General features: G+C 45.9%; 1 protein-coding gene across 1 annotated transcript in view; it reads left to right on the plus strand.

Moving 5' to 3' along the window:
• Nucleotides 1-23,137, plus strand: part of KCNQ3 (potassium voltage-gated channel subfamily Q member 3) — a 299,372-nt gene that overhangs the window by 224,669 nt on the left and 51,566 nt on the right. The window contains 2 exon segments of the mRNA XM_041769690.1: nt 18,366-18,456; nt 19,785-19,911. Of these exon segments, the coding sequence (XP_041625624.1) occupies nt 18,366-18,456; nt 19,785-19,911 (218 nt within the window).

The following is a 23,137-nucleotide window of genomic DNA, read 5'->3' on the forward strand; positions in this document are numbered from 1 at the left end:
GCAACAGAACTAAGTTTCCAAAATGATTGCAGTGGCCAGAGATATGATCAAGTCTAAGAAGCTGAAATTGAGCAAAGACAAAAGAAGAGGATTTTACTTAAGCCCGAGAAGAAGTCAATTACACAAACAATAATAAATGACCCCTGCTTTCACAATAATAACTGGGGAGGAGGTGGTGGAGATGTCTGCGTTTCCATAATTTCACTTTGAAAAGTCAACAGTGTCATTCTTGTGCCCCAAACTCCAGTGAAGTCAGAGGCTGTCTGAGTAGGTGAGGTGATACCAGAAGAGCATACTTCCTCTGTCTACAGCACCAGGCAGTCCATTGGTCACTGCCTGCAAGGCTGTGCATGAAGAAAAGCATCCCCAGGTGGCTCAGGCGAGGAGAGAGCCACCCTCAGCAGTTTATGCTTATGTGGAGAAAAGCCAACATCATAGCCCAGGGGGATGGATGGTGACATCAGCAGAGGCAAAGTAGAATGATGCGAGGAGGACCCTTCTGCAGGAGGAGCACAGGGTCTGCAGCCTGAGGTCTAAATCTGACAAGGTACTGGAGGGGAGTATCTACCTGAAGAGTCGTCTTCTTAAAGTCATCATGGCTGGACATACAGAAAGGGGACCTTTCACTTTATACAGTCAGACCGCCTTGTGTATAGATCTAAGGATCACTGTGAAGTGTACGTGGAAGCAGAATGTGTCTGAAAGAGAATGAAAAGGATGGCAGAGATGCTTGAAGGTCTATCAAAGGAGGCCAGATTCAAAGAGCGTGATTCAGAAAGAACATTTGGGGCCTTCAGAGTCACCTTCCAATGCTCGAAAAGCCACTTGTGAAAGAAAAGTGGTGTTAAATGTATTTTTCAGAAGGAAAGAAACAAGACAATCGGGCAGAATTTATGAGGAAACAGGTGTTGACTGCTTTAAAGGAAAGACTTGCAGAGGCCCTTGGGCTGAAGCCAATGGGAAGGGACTTCTGCAGGAATTGTTCAGGAATTGCAAGCATCAGGTAAAGCCCCGGAGATTGGTCAAAGTGAGTGTGAGAGGCTATGCTCTGTGTTTGATGAATAAAAGAATGTCAGATGGCCAGATGGGCAAATAAGGCATCAGTGGGCACTTATCTGTGTGTAGCATTATAGTATATGGTCAAGAATGTGAGTTTTGATGCCAGACAAACCTGGGTAGGTTTGAATGCTGGTTTCCATGTAGCCCAGGAAATATATCTAAACTCTGCTAAAAGATAATTTTTTTTTTTTTTTGCTAAAAGATAATTAAAAAAAAAAAAAAAGTAAACTCATGACTCTCGTACAGATATAAAATAAATATATTTTAAGGATTTTCTTTAATTTACCAGTTGTTGACAGAACCAGACAAATGTTATAAAGGCTCAAAAGGGAATCTGAAAAACTGACACAGCTATAGATCAGGAATTTTTAAAATGAATACGCAAATGAGATAACATTGGTTTTTCTCATGAGACTAGAAAGAAGTCCATTGAATCTTTACTAGACAGGACAAAATTTGCATGTTTTAAGACATGAAGTAGTTTGCATTGTTACCTGTTATTTACAGTTTACAGTTATAAAGTAGTTCAGAGATGGGGAAGGACTAAAGTCAATAAAGACAAGGAAAGACTTAAGATAACCTGGAAGGGTGTGATCTGAATGAGGCAGAGTTTTCTACTAAAACACAATTTTCTTACTCCTTGTAGAGCTTCTGTTTGCCCATCTTGAAAATGGCAGTGATTGCGTATCAGTAGTTTGCTGTGAGGGTCAGACAAAATGATGCATGTCTTGCATTTTGACCAGTAACTGACACACAGCAAGACTTTAGTGAGGGACCCAACAGGCTTGGTGGGTGGATAGAAGATACCGCAGTATGTCACACCTGCCACAAGACAGGTCTGCACAGTGTGTTATGGGGCCCAGAGGAGGACACCATGACCTCTGATGTGGGAAGCTGCATGGCAGTGATTTCTGTGCAGGCTGTTGATAATAAAGCATTCTCTGAGTGGTCATATGTTATTCCCTTATAATGGATTTTCTTGTTTAATTTTCAAACTACCCATTAGGTATATATGATATCCCCAATATCCAGATGAAAGTAGTGTAGTGGAGAGACTTGAAGGTCAATCCTTTGATCCTCTCTCCTGATATACATGATAACATAAAAGAGTAGCCATCTTGCTAGTCTTGGTATCTGTCTGTCTATCTCAATCTCTCTGTCTATCTGTCTCTATCATTGGTTCCAAAGAGGTAAGCTGCCATCATGAATCCCTACAGCCAGAGGAAATAAATTCTGCTGACAACCCAAGGGAGCTTGGCCATGGTTTTTTCCCCAGTTAAGGCTCTCATGAGAACCCATCTCTGGCCAACTGTTTGAGTTCAGCCTCAACCAGCCTCAACCAGCACTAGCTAAGCTATGTCCAGACAGCTGAATCACAGATACTGTGACATGATAAATGTGTGTTTTCTAAGCTGCTAAATTTGGAATAATTTGTTAGAAAATTCATACAAATAGTGAGGCTATAGATACTACATAACTTGACCAGTGTTCCTTTAGAACATGTTAGCGCTATGATTCAGACTTCATTCTTTGTGACTGCAGAGACAGCCCTGCCATGGCAGCTTCCCACTGCAGGCTCATGTGCTTCTTTTACTACAGACCAGCTGGGGACAGGATTCACTTCCATACAACTTGACTCCAAAGCCCACAGTGTTGGCTGGTGATCTATTCTTTCCAGAAAGTGGTTCCCAACCCTGACTGCACAATATTATCACAGGGGGGAAGTTAAAAAAACAGACTATAATTGGGCTCACTCAGAGTAATTAAATTAGGAGATTCATGGGTTGGGACCTGCCACTGGCTTTTTGGGTTTGTTAAGATCCATAGGTAATTTTAATTTGCAACTTTACAAACCCTTGTTCCAGAACACAATGATGGCTAAAAAATCCATATCAACACTGCATCTGGGGAGAAGGTTCTTGTTAAGACATGATTTTTAAGATAAAGTATGCTTATAACTGGCAGCATAGTTTTCTACTAACACAAACATTTTTTTCTATACCCAGCTTTTCTTGCCTAAGGAGAGTAAGGCCTCATTCAACCTGTGCTTAGCTGACACCAGCCATTTTTCCCAAGTACTCTGATAAATGCTGCTAGACAAAAAAAAAAAAAAAGATAAAGAGGGGTGATGTAAGTTCAAGGAGTAAGGGGATACCTCACAGAGAGAGGTCAGAAAGTTACCAATGAATGAAAGAAGCAACAGCCAATGAACATGAAACCCCACTGACTGTCATCTTCAATGAAGATGGGGCCTGATGGCATTAATCCCAGTGTGCCTAGAAGCCCAAACACCCACAAGTGTTCTCTCTTCCTACACAAGTAAGTGGTTCCCAAGAAACGCCCTGCCTGCTTCCTGCCCATCACCACTCCCCCAGGGAATGCTGAACCCCAGTGGCCTGTTCTAAGCCATATTCTCTCGTCCACCTCCTTTCCAATAGCCTAAAGCTCAGAACACACCCCATTGCACCTTCTAGACCCTGATGCAAATAAAAAAATCACAAACCTGTTCTAGATCCAGAAGGGGTCTTAGGACAGAAAGGTGTAGAATAAATGTGAGTTGAAGACCAGTTGTGTACCGGGCATTGCACTAGAATTTTGCACACATGATCTCATTGATTCTCCCAGTCTACCTTTTATAGTTAGTTGCTCTAAGTAGTTAGATCCATTTTGCAGATCTAGAAATTGAGATTCAGAGTCAATTTGCCCAAGGTCTCCCAGGTAGTTGGTGGTAAGGACTTGAAATCAGACTTCCTGACCTTAGTATTCTTTTCCCTTCCCATACCTTTTTTTCTACATAGAAAAGCACATCAACCCATGTTTTTTTCTCAGAGCACCCCCAGATAAAATATTGTACTCCAATTTACAGTATGACACCGGTCCTAAGTGTTGGGAACATTAGAGCCAGGTGAACCAAGCTTGGCATAACTTTTAACGCCCATAGCTAGTGAATGGTCTTGAATTTTTCCTCTAAATAACTGACCTTAGAAGTAGGTGAGAGGAAGGGGGTCTCAAAGCCCCAAGATGCTGTGCAGTTTTGAAATTATAACTAATACCTAGTAACCCATGAGAACTTATTAGTGTGCTCTTGACCATCCTCAGTTCCGCAGAGTAGCACATACCATGTCCACTGTAATGCTCATCACTTCCCACTGGAATAATTGTTTTCCTCATGTTGCCATAAATATCTTGAGTGCAGACCTGAATCTTGGGTTACCTTTGTACCTTGACATGGAGCTTGGTGCAAAGTAATTACTCAGTAAACATGTGTTGAATGAAGGACTGAGTGAGTGAATGTAAAATCCAGGAGTATTTAAAGATGAATGCAGAGTCCAAGGACGAAAGGAAATTGCTGAAACAATCAGCCATGATGACCATTGTTTTTGCAGCGCAGCTGGGTAGACAGATGTGTCACCACCATGCTAATGCTAGCGTGGGGCACACTTCTTTTTTTTTAAATCTCTCATTTTGGAAACTTGAAGCCACTAAGTGTTTCCATTCTAATGAGATTTCCAAAAGGAGAGGAAAAAAAAATCTAGAATAATCGGGGCTGTGTCATGCTGGGGGAAAAACAGCATGGGATCCAGATCTTACTTTGTGTCTGTGTGTTTGGCTCTCAAAAGAAACAGTGGAGCCATTTGTAGGAAGGTGCTAATGGGATAAGAAAATATAAGATGTTTACACCTTTTGGTTTGGGTCTGAGAGGACCATTTTTTACATCTGAATGAGAAAAGTCTCCAGGGCATGGTGAGAAAAGTAATACATCAATTACACATTGGCATTTTTCCCACTGTCTTCAGCCTAAAGGCAGTTGAAAAGGCTGGAGTCTGATTTGACCACCACGTAGGTGGAGAAGGTGAAAGACTACTTGGGATAATTTCCGAGCTGCTGGATAACTTCCTCCCTTTTCTTCTAAAACCTGTGTCTCTCAGCTGGAGGTCCCTTAAGAAGTACCTTCCTCTTTTGGTGCAAGGCTCTATTCTCTGTTAAAATGCAAATCCCAGGTGCCATTTTATACCTCTTAAACTAGCAGCAAGTCCATTAGCAAATGGTAATAACCATTGCTGGTAAAACTGGGTGAAAACAGGGTCCTTATGTGTTCCTAGGGACATTGTAAAGTCATGTAACCTTTTAGAATCCTCTGGCAGGATGCCTCAAGAATTCATACAAATGTTCAAAGCCGAATATACTGGAGATTTATTGTAAGGAATTGGTCCTCAATGAGAAAAAAATTATACGTGCAAAGATATTTACTCTAGCATTATTTATAATGACACAGAACTGGAAGCGATATAAACCCAAATATCTAGCAATGAGAGACTAGTTATATATATTTCAGTGCACTGATGTCATTGAATGCTGCTCTTTCATTAAACATGATTGTTTTGAATATTTTATAGCTAAGTGGAAGACTATTTATGCTTTAATAAGATAAAATGTAGAACATAATGTTGTGACAAAGCAATATGTAAAAATTGTATATGCCTGTGTCCTTGGGCTGGAAAAGGGATGCATGAGGGGGGAAGAAAAGAGTTGATTTGTTAGGCTTCGAATTAAATATGATGATTCTTTTATTTTGGTCTACATCATTCACTTCAGAATATCTTTTGTGAATTGAGTCTTTTAAATGCAAGAGGGCTAGAAATGTCCAGGATGGAAGGATCTGACTGTAAGCAAAGTGACCAGGAATCAGTGAGAGGCTGAAACCCTTTGGACCTGCTGTGAGAAATGCACAAGAAAAGGCTGTTGGGCAGCAATGGAGGGCTGAAAGCCCCTGGGAGCAGAGCTAACAGGGGTGTCCTAGAGCACACACTCCAGACTCTAGACTCTGATCTACACACTTCAAATCTTCTCAGGAGGTCCTTATAGCTCAGATGGAAGACACATGACCCAGGACAGGAGAAGCAATGCTGACATCACTGTGAGCCTAGGACAGAGATGCCTCTATCCTTCTGGAAGGAAGGAGGGGTAAAGGGAAACCATGCAGCCTGTTTGCCATTCCCCCATCACCTTCTTACCTTCCACCCTCTTAGACCAAAGACTCTCTCCATGTAAGCTTGGGAAAGGGCAGCTGGGGAGCCTTTACTGGATCTTCCCATCCTTCTGGGTGAGCTAGCAGTAACCCTACACTGCAACATCTATAAGTATGGCTCCTCTAGACAGGTTCTACTCTGGCCTCCCTGGAAGCAGGTACTGTGCCCAATACCTGCTGTCACAACAACATTACCATTGAGCACACATGGAACCTTCCACCTACCAGAGTGTGCATCTAGGGACTTTGCATCCTTCCTTGCCAGTCTGGGCTGCAGTCCTGCAAGGTGGACATTGGTGTCCCCAATGCACAAATGAGGAAGCAAAGAGGAATGCAATAATTTGCCTGGGTCACAAAAACTTGAAGGGGAAGGGCTGGGGATGGCAGACAGTCTCTGATGGTCAAGTGCATTCTGACCCTACTACTGTCTTTAGTGCTTCATACATATAAATGCTTCAAAAATACACTTAGAAGAGGTCTGCACCCCATTCCATTTCACGGTGGGGGGGCACAAGGGTCCTCACAGTCCAAACAATTCTCTTTTACAACTTAACTCAATTCTAACACCATCTACATGAAGATAGCACCATATTCCAGTTTAAGGGCTCAGTCCTACAAGACCACCCCCCATGACTCATTTTAGGCACCAATCAAAACTCCAGGTTGTCACTTGTGTTCATGGCTGTATAGATTAAGGATTCTAATGACCCTTTCCTTGGGTTCCATTAATTTGCCAGATCAGTTCATAGAAACAGAAACATTTGACCAGGTTATTATAAGAGGATATAACTTAGGAACAGCTATCTTAGCGACAAAGAAATGCACAAGGTGAGATATAAGAAAGCCACATAGTTTCTATGGCCTCTCCAGGTATGCTGCTCTTCCCATGTTGGCCAACCCAGAAGCTCTCTGAACCTAGTCCCTTGAGGTTGTTATGGAGACTTCATTACATAGATATGATTGATTAAATCATTGGTCATCAGTGATTGAACTCCATTTCCAGCCCTCCTGCCTCACCCAGTGGTTGGAGGTGAGGGGGGTGGATGTTCCAGCCCTCTGACCACATGGTTCATTCTCCTGGCCACCAGCTCCCAACTATAGATGTGTCCAAAAGTCACCTCAATTACTCTCCTCACTTAGGAAATTAAAAGGGGTTTAGAGCTTTGTGCCAGAAACTAGGATAAAGACCACGTATTCACAGCATAGTAGGTGCTCTGCATGTGTTTGTTAAATTAAACATCCTTTGGAGATGGTTCAGTACCATTCCTATGGTGGTGTGGGTATCTCTGGAAGGATGGATTCAGACCTCAAACATTCACAGTGTGAAACAAAGACTATTTTGTTCACAAAGCTGATTGGACTTTTAGTTGAGGCTTATGGATTTTTAATCATGCCTTTGTTTTTCCCACCCTATAATGTCATGCAGACTCCTGAAACAAAGCAAAGAAATTCCCTGCTGTTTCTCTTCTGATTTCTCAGGGCTTACTTTCTTACCTCTTTTGATGATGAGCACCACCCAGCCTCATCCAGCTCTCTGATGCTATGTGTTCTGTGATGAGGTCTTAAAGAAATTATGAAAAAGTCAATAAAAATGGCCCTGGTAAAGTGGCCTCAGTGGAAATGTAGTTTTGCATTTTCTCCAATGTTCTAGGGTCCACTTTCCTAGATGGGCAGCATAAAAGAAATATTGTTTTGTTTTGTTTTTCTGAGGATACACTGTGCATACAGGAAAGCTCTGTAAGATGATATGATCTGATCAGCATGGTTGAAAGTTGACAGATAAAATGAGAGAGGTCTGCACTTCAGGCACTGGGAATGGTGGGAAGGAGTTTGCAACTGACCAATGTTCACTGATGTTCACTCTTTACTTGCACTGGGATCACAGCACCCTGGCACATGTCTACCCTGCCATTTTATTAGCCTCATTGTATAAATAAGGAGACTGAGATTTTCAAAGGCAAGACAGTGTGACCAAGTGCACCTGGCTGGAAATGTAATCCAGAATCCAAACCCAAATTGCCCTATCTCCTAGGGATTTTCTCTTTCTAATGAACCAAATTGTTCAGATGATGCTAAACTCTGTGTGTATGGAGGATGAGGAGTGATGGAAATGATGCTAGGAAGGATAGCTTTGACCCTCCCAAGAGGGATTGGAGAGGAAGCAGTAAAGGACCACAGGAGTGCTGTCAGGAGACTGCTGGAGGGTCAGGGGGAAAAACAATGTGGCTTGACAAGGGCATTGGTCATAGAGACAGAGAAGTAGACAAGATGTATGATAGTACATCAGAGGAAGAATGGGCATAATTTGCTGTAGTGTCAGGCATGCCTGCAGGAGTGGGAAGGGTCAGAAAGGCACTTGGCACTCTGGCTGCAGAGCCACTGGGCACCCACATACCCTACCCCAATGAGTACTCATCATAGCTCTGTGAGAAGCGCTTTGCATCCTCATTTCTAAATCTTCAAATAAAAGAGCTAAGGCTCAGAAAGATGAAGCATCTTGCTGAAAGTTCTACAGTTCACAAGGGTAATCCAGACCCAAATAGAAGTCATTATAAACAGGAGTGCCTGGGATAGGGTCAAGTCCAAAAAAGGAGTAAAGCCTGCCACACTTCAGTACACAGATGGGATTCCCAAGTCTCAGCTCCTGATTCCATTGCTCTGCTAGCTTAGGTGAGCCCCAGCAGGTCTCATTCCATGAAAATAGGAGAGTTTATTTCCAGTGAAATATGTGGAGAGTCAGAAAAACTCAGAGTTATAACAGCTCCAATAAAACTAGAAGAGCTTGGCCCAAATAAACTATGGATCCAGACTTTAATGGGTGTGCTCCGTTAGTGCTGGGGACAGATCTGCTTCCAGCCCCTCCGACAGACACATCTGAGTCACATGTTAACACCTTGTCCTGGTCAAAGGGTTTCCAAAGACTTGGTTATAAGACAATGTTACCTATCTTTGCTTTACCAATTCTGAATTCATATTTTCCCCCATTTTAACATCTTTGAAATGAGGATGTGAAGTGGCTGTCATAATTTATTTGGCAGCTTCCGTTTTTTTTTTTAGTAGTTTATACAATTACATGTCCTACAATTAATAGTGTCGCTTGGTAGTTACCCAAAGATGACACATGTCTAATGAATTCCAAATGTATTGTATTAATAGCAATTTCTTCCCATTGAGAAATTACAAATTCCCCAGGCTTCATGGTTTACAGAATAATAGAAAATAACAATCACATTAATGATCACTAACGTTTATTAAGCATAGCCTAACATTTTATTATCCCATTTTACAGATGAAAAAAGTGAGGTACTTCAGTCCTTGCAGCAACTCCGTGAGGTTGAATAATTATCCCCATGATGAACTCAAGGGATTGGAGGACCTGACAGATAAAGTTACATACCTAACACCACATAGTGGTAAATAGTATAGTCAAGATTTAAACTCATCCCATGCCTGATTCCCAAAGGTATGCTCTCTATTATAAATATTTGGTAAATGGGCAAATTGGAAGGAAAGTGCTAATTACTGAGTGTCCACTGCCTGCCTCTAAGCATTTTATATCTTTTATGCTATTGAACCCTAATAAGTTGCTGGCACTTCATTCCTACCCTACGGATGAGGAGATGGAAGCCTGGTAGTAAGGTCAACTCGAGACCCTAGCATGTTGGGCTCCAGGGCGCAGACTGTTCCCTGACAGGAGGTCCCCATGACATTTGGTCAGGTCATGGAGAAGTTTGCCCTGCAGCCCAAAGTAATGCAGTTAGTACCATCCAGAGAAATGCTCCTGGGGCGGCAACAGTGAGTTCACACAGGGCTGTTGCCTTGTTTAAAAACCACAAGTAGTGGGTTTTTGGATGGCTCCAGTCAGTTAACCATTTGACTCTCGGTTTCAACTTAGGTCATGATCTCAGGGTCCTGGGATCGAGCCCTGTGTCAGGCTCCATACTCAGCGTGGAGTCTGCTTGTCCCTCTCCCTCCCTCTCTGCTCTTCCCTGAATGCATGCCCCCCTCTCTTTCTCTCTCAAATAAGTGAATAGATCTTTTTTAAAAAATTAATAAGAGGGACACTCAAGAAAAAACACATGGTAGCACACTACAAAACTTACATGGATGTTTCCAGAGGCAGATTCACCATGAAACCAATGGTGGTTTAAATGGTGGCCTTGTGTGAGTTTTTACTCATAATTTGTATTCTTTTCCCTGAATTTGTCTTTTTTTCCTCCATAAACCTGCATATAGTTCCATGTATTCCTCTAATCATGTTAAATATTATGTGACCCAGTTCAACAAAGGTGTTTTTAAAAATTAAATCCCTTACTTTTAAGTCTTAAAATATTTTTTCTGCACCGCATTAGATTTGGAATGCCTCATCAGGTGATCCTGGTACAGTTAAATTGCCCTTGGTTCTTAACATAAGTCAGGAATCAGGAAACTTTCTCTTAAAGGGCTGGATAGTAAGTATTTTAGGCTTGTGGGCCAGACAGTCTCTCCTGCAGCTATTCAGCACTACAAAAACATCCACAGATAATATGTAAACAAATAAGTGTGGCTGTGGTATTAAAAAAAAAAAAAATTGCAGAAATTAGCAGCCTGCTGGATTTGGCCCAAGGGCCATAGTTTGCTAATTCCTGGTTTAAATGGTCAAAACCGTCATCTTCTACGTTATGCATGTGTGGATCTATTTTGTATATACAGCTATAGATACAGATTTGTGGGTGGTTATTTGTGTATGATATTCTTGCCTCATTTCAGGAACATGGAAGTTTTTAAAGACAAAGTGTTTTTCCCCTATATATTATTGATGTCAGTTTTTCAGCTCTTCTCTCTGAGCATAAAATGAGAAGGAAAGTGGGTAAGAAAGTGACATCTGCTGAATGCCAGCTGTTTCCCAAAATTCTAGAGGTTTCACCTACATGATTCTCTTCTAATCCCTATGCCCATCCCATGAGGCAGGTTTAGAGAGTCCCATTATTCCATAGTTCATGGGAATTGGTGAAGATCTACTTAAAGAGAATCTGCTCGAAATGGGACCCGACCTCATACCAAACAGTGAAGAAAATACCTCATTAGTACTTTATCACAAAAAATATATATAATTAAAAGACAAAAATGTGTTTATTGAATCTCATAATTAATAAAAGATAGGTTATAATTGCAACTATGCTCTCATTTTCAGGATGAACAAAGACTGAATCGAGTGTTAATTTGAGGGTATATTTTCTATAGCCAAATTCTAAGATAATACAATATGACTTCACATTTTATCTCCTCAACATTTAGGGGGAAGGATTATATGAGATTTTTAATCCTTTGAAGTATCAATTGATTTGTCTTTAATTGTTGGAGTAAGATTGTCACTTGTTAATGGCTTTGCCGTATTTAGAACACCTCTCCATCATCATGTCCATCAACTTCATGAAATCTTGCATCTTTTGTAAGCTTTGCCTTTTCACTGTGCAAATGGTTCACATTGTGCTATTGGATGCTACACCTGATAGGACGAGGCAGAGACCTGCAAAGCCATGCACATGCAGGATATAAGCTGCTGCTCAGTCATCCAGGATGTTTGCATGGAGACCTCCTTACAGAAGTGTGTTTTGCTTATGAGGATTTTTGCTGCTCTGCAGTCCCTTAGCTATAAAGATTGGGGTACAGAATAAGAAAACAAAAATCCCTTGTGTGGTCACTCCTGCATTATAGATGAGACACTGAGGCTCAGAAAAATAAACTTGTCCAAGATCATCTAGTTTCTAGGTGGTGAGCCAGGATTCAGATCTTGCTTAACCAGTATTATTTATCTATTACTGCATAACAAACTACCACAAAATTTAGCAGCTTAACACATGTATCATCTAAGATTCTGTGGTGCAGGGATCCAGGCACTGCTTACCTGAGACTTCTGCTCAGAGTTTCTCACCAAGACTACAGTGAAGGTGTCAGCCAGGGCCGAGGTCTCACATGAAGGTGTGACTGGTGAAGGATCCTCTTCCAAGCTGCCTTTGGTGGTTGTTAGGAGAATTCAGTTCCTTAGGGACTGGTGGACTGAGTCTTTTATTCCTTGCTGGCATTGGCTAAAGGTCACCTTTCAGTTCCACAGGGGCCTGTCCACCATGGCAGCTTGCTTCATCAAAGCCAGCAAGAGAGAGAATCTACCAGCAAGATAGCAGTCACTGTGATTCAAAGAGGCCGTTGGACGTATTCATAGGGAATAAGGAAATCCCTGACACATAGTGGGTGCTCTACCTTTGGGGCATTTCGCTTGAGGGTCAGTAGGATTCTGATGTAGTCTGAGGGGTTGTATTTTCTACTTAGGAGCAAGCACCAGTGGTGCTAGCTGAGGATCAGGACATGTGGGCTTAGTATGGTGTTAGCAACACCTGCTCTGTTAGAGGATTCAGTTCTCCCTCCACCTGGCCAGGGAGACTATTTCTCCACATCCCCACCTAATGGCACACAGACAAGGATCATAAGGTGGAGAGTCCAGTTAGCTGCTGTCTTCCTTCCCTCCCTCTAGGACCTCTGGCAAGCTTCAGGCACTCCAAAGGCCATCCTTGAGCTAGTGTCATTGGAGCAGGAGCCAGCCAGGATCTTGGCGAACTTCCCAGAAAGAGAGCTGAGAGTTTCTCCTCTCAACCTGGGAGTCCAGAGGAGAAGGGATAGGCTTGTCCTCCCTGCCCGCTGAACTGCAAGCTGGCAGGCCCCCTCCCCAGTATCTGGCTGCCTGTGCCCTGCCTCTTCCCCCAGAGTCTCCCTGCAGGCCTCGTGGCCACTTTCAGCACTGCTCCTACTCATGTTGTGACTCCACTGCCTGAGCCTAGAGGCTCGGTTCCTCATGTGTAGGGATGCAAATATAATGATGACAGAGACCCCACCTCGCAGGAGTAAAAGAGAAAATGATGCACAAATTATTAGATCAATTCCAGAGTTTTCACCACCTGCTTGTCCCACCACGAGGGAAGCTGTGAGGTAATACTTGACTGTTAGGCGCTCATTCCCAGCGGGCCCAGCTTTTTTCCTATAAGGGAGTCTAGGCCTGGCTGAGAAGGGGGCACAGGGAATCCCGGGTACCCCTGTGATTCCTGGGTCACATTTGCCTGTGCAGACCTGTGGCCCAGCAGAGGTTTGGTGTCAGAAAGGCCTGGACCCCTATGCTTGAGACACCAATTGCAGCTTCAAAGCAGCCTCCTCCCCCATCTTCCACATCCCTGGCTGGATGGAAGACGCAGAGGAGGATGTGGGTGGAAGCATGTAGGAGGTGGTGTGTGATTGGAGGGCAAGGGCGTGTCTGAGATCTTTGAGCCCGACAAGCCTCCTTTGCCAACACAGCCAGGTACCCCGCAGACAGGAAGACAGCTGCTGGCTCTCCCCCAGACTTCCAGCACAAACCCTGACCCATCCTGCTGGCCCAGGCAAGGAGCAGAGGGAGGAGAGAGAGGGAGAGGAGGAGAAGTCAAAGGAAAGTCAGGTGAAGGAGACACACATAGTTGCAGAGCAGGAATCACAGGGGGGACATGGCTGAAATCAACAACACAGGAAACGACAGGTGTCAGCAAAAATGTGGAGAAAGGAGAACCCTCTTATACTGTTGATGGGAAAGCAAACTGGTGCAGCCACTGTGGAAAACAGTGTGGATGCTCTGCAAATAAATTAAAAATAGAGCTACCTTATGATCCAGCAGCCACACTGTTGGGTATTTGCCCAAAGAATATGAAAGCACTAATTCAAACATGTACCCCTCCCTATGTTGATAGCAGCATTATTCACAATAGCCAAACTATGGAAGCAGCCCTAGTGTCTATCGATAGAGGACTAGATAAAGAAGATGTACTATGGGGATCCCTGGGTGGCGCAGCGGTTTGGCGCCTGCCTTTGGCCCAGGGCGCGATCCTGGAGACCCGGGATCGAATCCCACATCCGGCTCCCGGTGCATGGAGCCTGCTTCTCCCTCTGCCTATGTCTCTGCCTCTCTCTCTCTCTCTGTGACTATCATAAATAAATAAAAAAATTTAAAAAAAAGAAGATGTACTATGCATATATGTGTATATATGTACACACAATGGAATATTATTCAGCCATAAAAAGAATGGAATCTAGCCATTTGCAATGACATGGAGGAAGCTGGAGAGAATATTATGCTCAGCAAAATAAGTCAGATGATTTCACTCATGTGGAATTTAAGAAACAAAACAAAGGAAAAGAGAAAGAGACAAACCAAAAAAAGAAAACCCACAAAAAAACCAAACCCCCAAACAGACACTTAACTATAGAGAACAAACTGATGGTTACCAGAGTGGAGGTGGGTGAGGGGATGGGGGTTAAGGATGCACTTGTCTTCATGAGCATGGGGTGATGCAGGGAAGTGTTGAATCACTATACTGTACACCTGAAACTAATATCACACTGTGTGTTAACTGCACTGGAAGTAAAATATAGGAAACTTTAAGAAAGTGACAGAGGATGTAGAAGAATCGTTGGTGAAGCGCGGGGGAGTGAGAAAGCCAAAGCAGTGGGAGGAGGGAAGACCCTGTTTGGGGCTCAAACTCACTCAAGCGCATATCTTAAGAGTAAATTGAAAAGTGTGAAGGATCAAAGAGCATTTTCCCCTTCCCCGATCAAGAAGGGCTCCTTGCTGCTCTTAGCTTTGTAAATTAATGGTTGTTCTGCAATCTCAGAAAGTTAAATTCCTGAGGCTACAGGTTGCTTTTGAATTCCTTGAGATGTGAGAAAATGCAGCGCTCCACTGGGCATTTGCTGCCGCCTGCTGGCTACCGTCTGGTTCTGCAACCCTGGACCGCCGAGAATCCGGCTGAAACTGCATTTATTTTGCTACTGGTTAGGGCCAAATGATCGCCTTTGCTGGCTCTAAAAATATCAGAAAGGGAGACAGAACATGAGAGACTCCTAACTCTAGGAAACGAACAAGGGATGGAGGAAAGGGAGGTGGGCGGGGGGTGGGGGTGACTGGGTGACGGGCACTGAGGGGGGCACTTGATGGGTTGAGCACTGGGTATTATGCTGTATGTTGGCAAATTGAACTCCAATAAAAAATTTAAAAAATAAAAATAAAAATAAAAAATCAAATCACAGACTGCAAGAGCTGAAAGGAACTTAGATCCCCAGCCCCAACCTCTTCCCTAAGCTTTAGGCTCGAATTTTGATCAGCCTGCTGAATGTTTCCACTTGAACCTCAAACTCAGCAGGTTCATAACGTGGTTAAGATAATATGTTTTAATTAATACACAATGCAAGTAAATGATTACAAAATGATAATGGGTTATGATCAATACCAGAATAGAAATGCAGGCGGTGCTCTGTGATCCCAGGGGAGAGGACACACTGGGGAACATGCAGAGAGCAGCCGAGGTCATGGAAGTCTCCTGGGGCAAGTCATGACTGGTGGTGCCAAAGCATCAGCAGGAGAATTGGGGGGGGGGCGGGTTGGGGAGCAGTGAGCAGGGAAGAGCACTGAGACAGGCACACATAGGCTCAGGGGGTCGGAGGAAATGCCCTCATTCAGGACGACTGGCCTGGGAGTGGCGAAGCAGCAGAAGATAAGGCTGTGAGGACAGCAAGGCCAGATCATCAGAGGGCCCACATCCCAGGCTAAAGGAGAAGGTTGAGCCAGGTTTTGTGTCTGTAAACTTTCGCACTCTCTGCATGTGCACATGTCATTCACGATGCCTCGGGGGGCATACTCCAGGTCAAAACGCATAAAATGGGGGAATGTCCTGGGTAAACTGAGACATGGCAGTCAGCTCCAGCCAAGCCTCAAATATACTTCCCACCCCTTGGCTACAGCCTCTTGGATGCTTTCAACCTCGTACTCCCAAAGCATGTGGTGGACACTCAGATCATAATCTGCACTGCACTAGGACATCCTTGAAAATGAGGGCTAAGTTCTATTCATGTTCGTATCTTAAAACCAGGGCTCTGCCTGGGATACAAGAGGCACTCGATACATTGATATCAAATCAAAATAAAATAATCACTGACACTTAGTGAAGGCACTCTTCTAGGCACCCGACACAGAGTATTGAATCATTGAATGATTGAGGACATGGTCACTTTTATTGGGTTCGTTTTCTAGACAAGGAAGCCAAGACACTGAGAGGCTGTGTAACCTGCTGCCTAAGATGACACAGCACAAGAGGAGGAAGGGAATTGTAATCTAGGGTTTATATCTCCAGAGCCTACGAATGAATAAAATGAAGTTTTGACCTAATGTGGATTTGCAGAATCATTGAAGAGCCCAGTCTCCAGGGCCTGCTGGGGAACCAGCCAGTAATGAGTGTGTGGAATGGGACAGCACCAGGCATCATCTGCATGATCCTGTACAGTTGACCAAATGACTCCCCATCCATTATCTCCTATGGTCCTCACAATAGCCATGATCTTCTGGCTGACCCATCATTCCCATTCTATGAGTGTGATCATTGGGGTTCCCAAGGTCAGTGAGCTACTCAAGATCACATAGAAAGTACCCTTTGATCCTGTATCTTTGGACTCCACGCTCTGTAGTCTTTTTAACTGACAACACGATTATCCAGATGGCAGTGAATCCTTCTGATGAATTTCTTCATCTCCAAAAAGTTCATGTCTACCCTGGGAACTAGTTGTGAGGATGAGCGGATAGATGTAAAGTGACGAGGGGTAGGTGCACACTAATGGGTGGTGTGGAAGTTGATGTCGTTACCACCATCACCACCATCATCATCATCACTACCTGAGAAGATTTGGGATGCGGGGTAGGCAGATTCCAGGCATGGGTCCGGAGTCATTAATTGAAGTAAAATGGCCAAACACAATGGGGAATTGAAATTCTGGTTCAGATTCCTAGACAAGGTTAAAAATATCAGTTCAGGTCTACAGATCGGCAGGCTTATTATTAATTTTATTTATTTATTTATTTATGATAGTCACACAGAGGGAGAGAGAGAGGCAGAGACACAGGCAGAGGGAGAAGCAGGCTCCATGCACCGGGAACCTGATGTGGGATTCGATCCCGGGTCTCCAGGATCGCGCCCTGGGCCAAAGGCAGGCGCCAAGCCGCTGCGCCACCCAGGGATCCCTGGCAGGCTTATTATTGATCAGAAAATGTGATCAGGATTACCACAGGTCAGAGCCAGGACTTGGATCCCCAGCCAAGGCCAGGAGCAGACATTTCCAAACCTCCTTACATCATGGTGGTAACCATCATGGCATGGGATACCTTTGTGTTTGGCTAGACTGTGAGCTCATGAGGACAGATCCAGCCTATTCATCAGGGAATCCCAACTCTGTCCCCAGTGCCTGCCATATAAATATGGAAGGAATGAATGAGTGAGTGAATGAATGAACGCACACGTGGATACCCACTTACACAAGCAAGCCAGCAAAGCGTGGGGTGGGATCCAGCAGGCTGGAGAGTCCGATCTCATAGAGCAGAAGGACTTGGAGTATGTTGTTCCAAGCCTCACCCATGAACCCTAGGGAGCCTGGTGCTGGGCCTTGAACCAGAGACTCTTCTTGGAGGGGGCGGAGAGCCATTGTTCTTTGCTGATAGGATGAAGCATGCACACGCATGAACACACATGCACTACAGGCTCCCCCTCTCCCTATCCTCCCGACCAGCTGCATTTATGTAGATAAGAACCTCAAAGGATCATTTGCAGTTTGCTCCTAGCCTGAGGCAGGGGCATGAGCCATATGACCTCCCTGTGACTTTTCCAGGACCAGCATTCTGCGTCCATCACTGCGGCGGGTCCTATTGTTTCTAGTATGAAGAACACTTTGTAATTTCAAAAAAAATTCCGAAGGGCCCCAGATGAAAGAGCTCATTTCCTCTAGTAACCACTGACTGTGGAAGGAATAATACAAAGCCATCGCTGCAGAGGCTCTTGCTGAGTTTATCAAGCTTTGGAACAAATTTGTTTCAAGAGTGTTTCTCGTATGTTTGAAGAATCACTGTCCTCTGTGTGCAAGACACTCTATTGATTTATTTTCATTCCTGTTGCTTGAACAAAGCTTGGGATAACTTAGTCTGGAAGGTGTCTGCAGCCCCCCAGCTGGTTCCACTAACTAGCTGGTAAAGCAGAAGCGTGCACATTGCTTACCCTTCCTCAGATCTGCTTTCTTGAATGGGAAGAATAATTCCTACAGGCCTCATAGGTTTGTCATGCAGTTAAGCGGGCTGACCAGTAAAGCACATGCTGATGTCTGACGGAAGTTGTAGCTTCATCCTGGTTGACGCCTGTCTCTGGAGCCAGCCAGGACTCCATGCTTCCTCCTTCCTTCCCTCCAGGTTCCTCATTGTCCTGGGATGCTTGATTCTGGCCGTGCTGACCACGTTCAGGGAGTACGAGACTGTTTCGGGAGACTGGCTGCTGTTACTGGTGAGACTGTGCACCCACCGTGGTGCTGTTCCTGGGGTGCAGGTGCCTCTGGTTGGACTTTGACAGTTGAGAGCAAGGAGGCTGCCCTTGGGTGCCACTGGTGTTGGCTTCCTAGAGTCTCTGGCCAAGTCCAGACCCAAGAGAAAGCAATGCCTGGATGAATCGGTCAGATCTGCCATGGGCTCCAGTGGGGAGGGTATGGCCTTCGTTATTCTAGACCTAAGACAGGAGGGTACAAACAAGGTCAAAGCAAAAAGCAATGCACGTATGTTGGAAACCTCAGCTTCTCAGTCCTCTGAACGTTAACATGAAGGCATGCTCTGTGCTGGAAACTGCCTCTGCCTTTTCTCCCTAAATCCTGAGGATCTTGGACTCCCTTCAAGGCCAAGTACCAAATCCCATTTGTGCATTAAAACTCCACGTCCCCACTCCTGGAGCCTCTGCTTGTTTTATCTCTGCCAGCCACCATTAGGGTCTACAAAATAGCAGAACCTTCCCCTTGCCTGTCATCCATGATGCCAGATTCAGCAAATGCCTTCTGAGGGCACGTGTTTCCGGTCTCCAGGGTCTCATGCTAACACCTTAGCAGGTGAATCCTGAGAAGCCATCTAGCTCCAGGAGCTAGGTTTCAGGGATTATCATGGAGCAGCAACTCCCCAGAGGTCTCAGGAGGTCACCGAAGAGAGGGGGACAAAGGTGTCCAAGACTGATTGACAAGAGAGGCAGGAGGGAAGGAGGAGACTCCAGGTCCAGGGAGCCAGCCCAGCATGGAGCAGATGCACACGGGCTCTGAGCCTTGTTACCAGCCTGGGGGTCCTTCTTTGCCACGTCCTACTCTGGAGAAATTGGTTTAACTACTCCCTGCCTTGGTTTCTCAAAACATAAAATGAGAATAATATAAAATGCTACACGGGGTGCCCGGCCCAGGAGCTGAGCTAAGTAACCACTGGCCCTAATTAGCAATACCAGGGGCCAGGCACTGGGTGGGACTAGCAGACTGTGTTTCATTGATACTTCTCTTTTCGCTTTAACTGCACATAGGGGCTTTTCATCCATGAAAGTAGACTTAAAAAAAATCCATTGGCATCAAAGCAAAGAGAAAAAGCAAGGAATCTTTTGGCAAGGCTGGTATTAGGGACCGTTGGCACATGAGCGTGGACGCGGGAGCTGTCCGAGGCTGCAGGAGGTGCTGAGAGCGTCCTCGCTCCACCACCAAAACAGCAACAGCAACAGAAACCCCGCTCTTCAGAACCTCAGAGCAGAAATCGCTGGTCCCAGACAACTGGGTTCCCGGTTGATCCGTGTCTCTCCATATGTTCTTAATGCAGGAAACATTTGCTATTTTCATCTTTGGAGCGGAGTTTGCTTTGAGGATCTGGGCTGCCGGATGTTGCTGCCGCTACAAAGGCTGGCGGGGAAGGCTGAAGTTTGCCAGGAAGCCCCTGTGCATGCTCGGTAAGCCCTGACCCCGGGTCAGGGGGTGCCCTGGTCCCCCCTAGCCACTGCCCCCTGTTTTGGTGCACCATTTGGCTGAGGACATTTTAGGCAGCCACCGTTCTTCTGGGGAGCCCGTGGGGTTGTGAAAGCCCCTGCAGCCTCCGACCCTACCTCCGTGAGGAAGAGCTGCTCCAGTCCTTCTTCAGCAGCTCACCCTCTTAATGGTTCTATAGGGCGGTGATTCCAAGTGGGTGGGGGAGGAAGGGGCATTCTTGGCACTTGGGCTGTGAAGGAGCAGCTCTTTGTAGGACGCAGAGCAATCCCCAGGCCCTAGACCCGTAGCCGCCAGTCATCGTGACAACCGAAATTGCCTGCACCCATCCACACTGGCTGTAGTGGGGGCGGGAGGGTGACACCGCTGCTAGTTGAGGATTACTTCTTTATGGCCCACGTCATGCCCATTTTTGGGAGGGGCACCCCAAGGCTTGCGGTGCTGAGTCATTTTCCAGTCACCTGGGTAGGAAGCAGCAGATTCCATCCTAACACCAGGTCTGGGAGAAACAGGCACCTGTGGCCCCACCCTCCCTACCACGTGGCTGGGTCTTGAACCAGAATTGCTCTGGGGAGAGGTCCCTGATGCCCTTTCCTCTGGGTGCAGGCATCTTAAGCAGAGAAGGTGGACCCTTTCACTTACCCCTGCTGGTGCAGCGTGAACCTGGGTGTTCCCATCTGAAGTTCCCGTCTCCTTCATAGCAGCCTTCAAGCGGTCACCTGCTTGCATACCTCCAGCCCCGGGGCGCTCACCACCTTTCAACATATTTATTTCATCCTAAGTCTTCCGACTTTCTTCAGATATCTGAGTTCAGCCATTCTATTTCCCGTCTCCACTCCAGCGGTGGAGAAACGGGCCGAGTGGCTTCAGCTATACCTTGTTCCATGTGTTCTCAGCATCGTACTTGCTCTTCTCTGAGTGCGCTCACTGCCCTTTTAAAAAGTGACCCCCAGGACTGAACGCAGCCCTTTGGGTATGGATGGCCAGCCTGGGGAAGAAGAGCTGGAACCCTCCTCTGTCCTGGCGGCAGCACTCCTCTCTGCACAACCAGGGGTGCCCTGCCTTTGCTTGTAGGTTGACTGCACCTACAGTGCAGGTGACAGCACCACCTCCGCACGGTGACTGCACCACCTCGCAGCCGACAGAAACCGCTCTTCCTTCTTCCCACCTGCTGCTGAGGTTGGACACCTGAGGGTTTTGTTTATCACTCAGAATGTTTAATGCAAGGAGAGGCTGTGTGTGTGTGTGTGTGTGTGTGTGTGTGCATGCACACAATTTTGAAGGACTTTGTAGTTACTGATTTTTTTATTTTTTATTTTTTAACCTTCTCTCTTTCTTTCTCCTCCTTCCCTTTCTGCTCCTGGACTAAGAGTCCATTCAGGCAACTATCACAGTGCCACGGGCTCCCCAGTCTCTCTTATGAATAAGAGAATTGCATTTCTCACAGTTCTGGAGGCCCGAAGTCTAAGCTCAGGGTGCCGGGCCCTGGTCTAGTCCCTCTATGGGCCACAGACTGACCACTTCTAGGACTCCTGGCTGTGTCCTCACACCATGGAAGGGGAGAAGGAGCCCTCAGGAAACTGCCATCAGGGCCCTGATCCCATTCCTGAGGGCTCCACCTCACGATCTCATCACTTCCCCGAGGCCCTGCCTCCTAAGCCCATCCCACTGGGGACCAGGATCTCAGCAACTGAATTTTGGGAGGACGCGAGCATTCAGCCCATAGCAACCCCGGCTTGCCTTCCTTTCTTCTTCTGTCTTCCTTTCAGATCTTTTGCAAGATGTTAAGCTGACTTCTTTTTCTCCTTTCGAGAGTCCTATTCAGTGCTGACCAGAAGCTGTGTGTGTGTGTGTGTGTGTGCATGTGGCAGGGGGTAGGGGAGGTGACTCTGTGCCCAAAATCAGAGGTTCTCACCCAGTTTGAGAACATCCTAGTGTTGTGTGGAGCCTGGAATCTTCCAGAACAAGAGCATTCCCCGTGAAGCAGTCTGCGCTCCAAGAGGAGCTGATTTGACCGAGCTCCCCATCACGCTCCCCTCGAGAGCTGAGGCCAGCCTCCCCCAGAGAGTCGAGGCCAATCCTCAGCATTAACCATCCTGGCTGCCTTCCTTTCTTGGGTGCCTGTGTTTTCTGCTCTCCTCCTCTCGACTTCTCCCATAACACGGCCCTTGTGGGAAACATTGCTGTTTCCTGCATGTTTGACATGAGGGTGGTCATCCCGTCAGAGAACATAGTGGCCTTCATCTCTAAGGCAGCCTCAGACCCTGCCATTTGGGGCACGAATGGGCCCATGTGGGCCAGACTCTCCCCTTCTCTCTGAGCCTCATTGACTTGGCTCACATTCACTCCACATCCAGGTTTTGTTTTGTCTTGTTTTCTACAAGCATTGTGAGTGGATAACTTTGCACAGATACAGAGAGGCCTGGCCGAGGATTCAGACATACTGGTATCCAGCTGTTTGAGATCGAGCTTTTCCCGAAAGTTAGGCGCATCTCAGGGACACCATGATATGGCACACACACCTAGGTGTGAATTGAGGGGCCTGTTCCAAGCCGAGGCACCAACACACACAAAGGTATGGAGGTCTGAGAGAGCCCTGCTTCTGAGAAGCCCCTAAGAGCCAGGTCACAGGGTTTTCAGGAGCTTGGACTTTACCCAGTGGACAAACATTTCTTCCAGTGTCTTCCTTAGAACCTGATGCTCTTGTGGAAAGTAGTCCTACGACCGAAATCTTTGGGGGAAAGGCTGTACTTCTTGTGTGTAACAGAGAGCCACAGTCCATATTAGCATCTTGAAGGTTCCTAGAAGTAACAAAACGTGCTTAATCAATTTTTCCCCACATTTACTGGGCTATGGGGTCCCTTTTACCTACTGACCCTCGGCAGCGTGGCAGAGAGATGATTGGTGTGGGTGTTGGGGCTGCTGTAGGGAGTCTGAAGGGACCAGGGCACACTCCTCTATCCTTGGCTATTGGCTTCGGAAGCCAGCTGGGCCCGTTCCAGAAGCCCGTCACCCCGTCTGCTCCTCTGCTTTCACTCACAGCTGGGGCGGGGGTGGACATTTTCACGTCTGGACAGTCATCCCACTTCATGGGTGGGCCTCACGTTTTACCACGATCAACTCCAGGGCCTTCCCTGAAGCCAAGGGAGGCCACCCAACAGTGCAGCTCAGAAGTGTGGGACGTCAACAACC

This window comes from Vulpes lagopus, chromosome 9 (assembly GCF_018345385.1).
Source record: "Vulpes lagopus strain Blue_001 chromosome 9, ASM1834538v1, whole genome shotgun sequence".
Classification (NCBI taxonomy): domain Eukaryota; kingdom Metazoa; phylum Chordata; class Mammalia; order Carnivora; family Canidae; genus Vulpes; species Vulpes lagopus.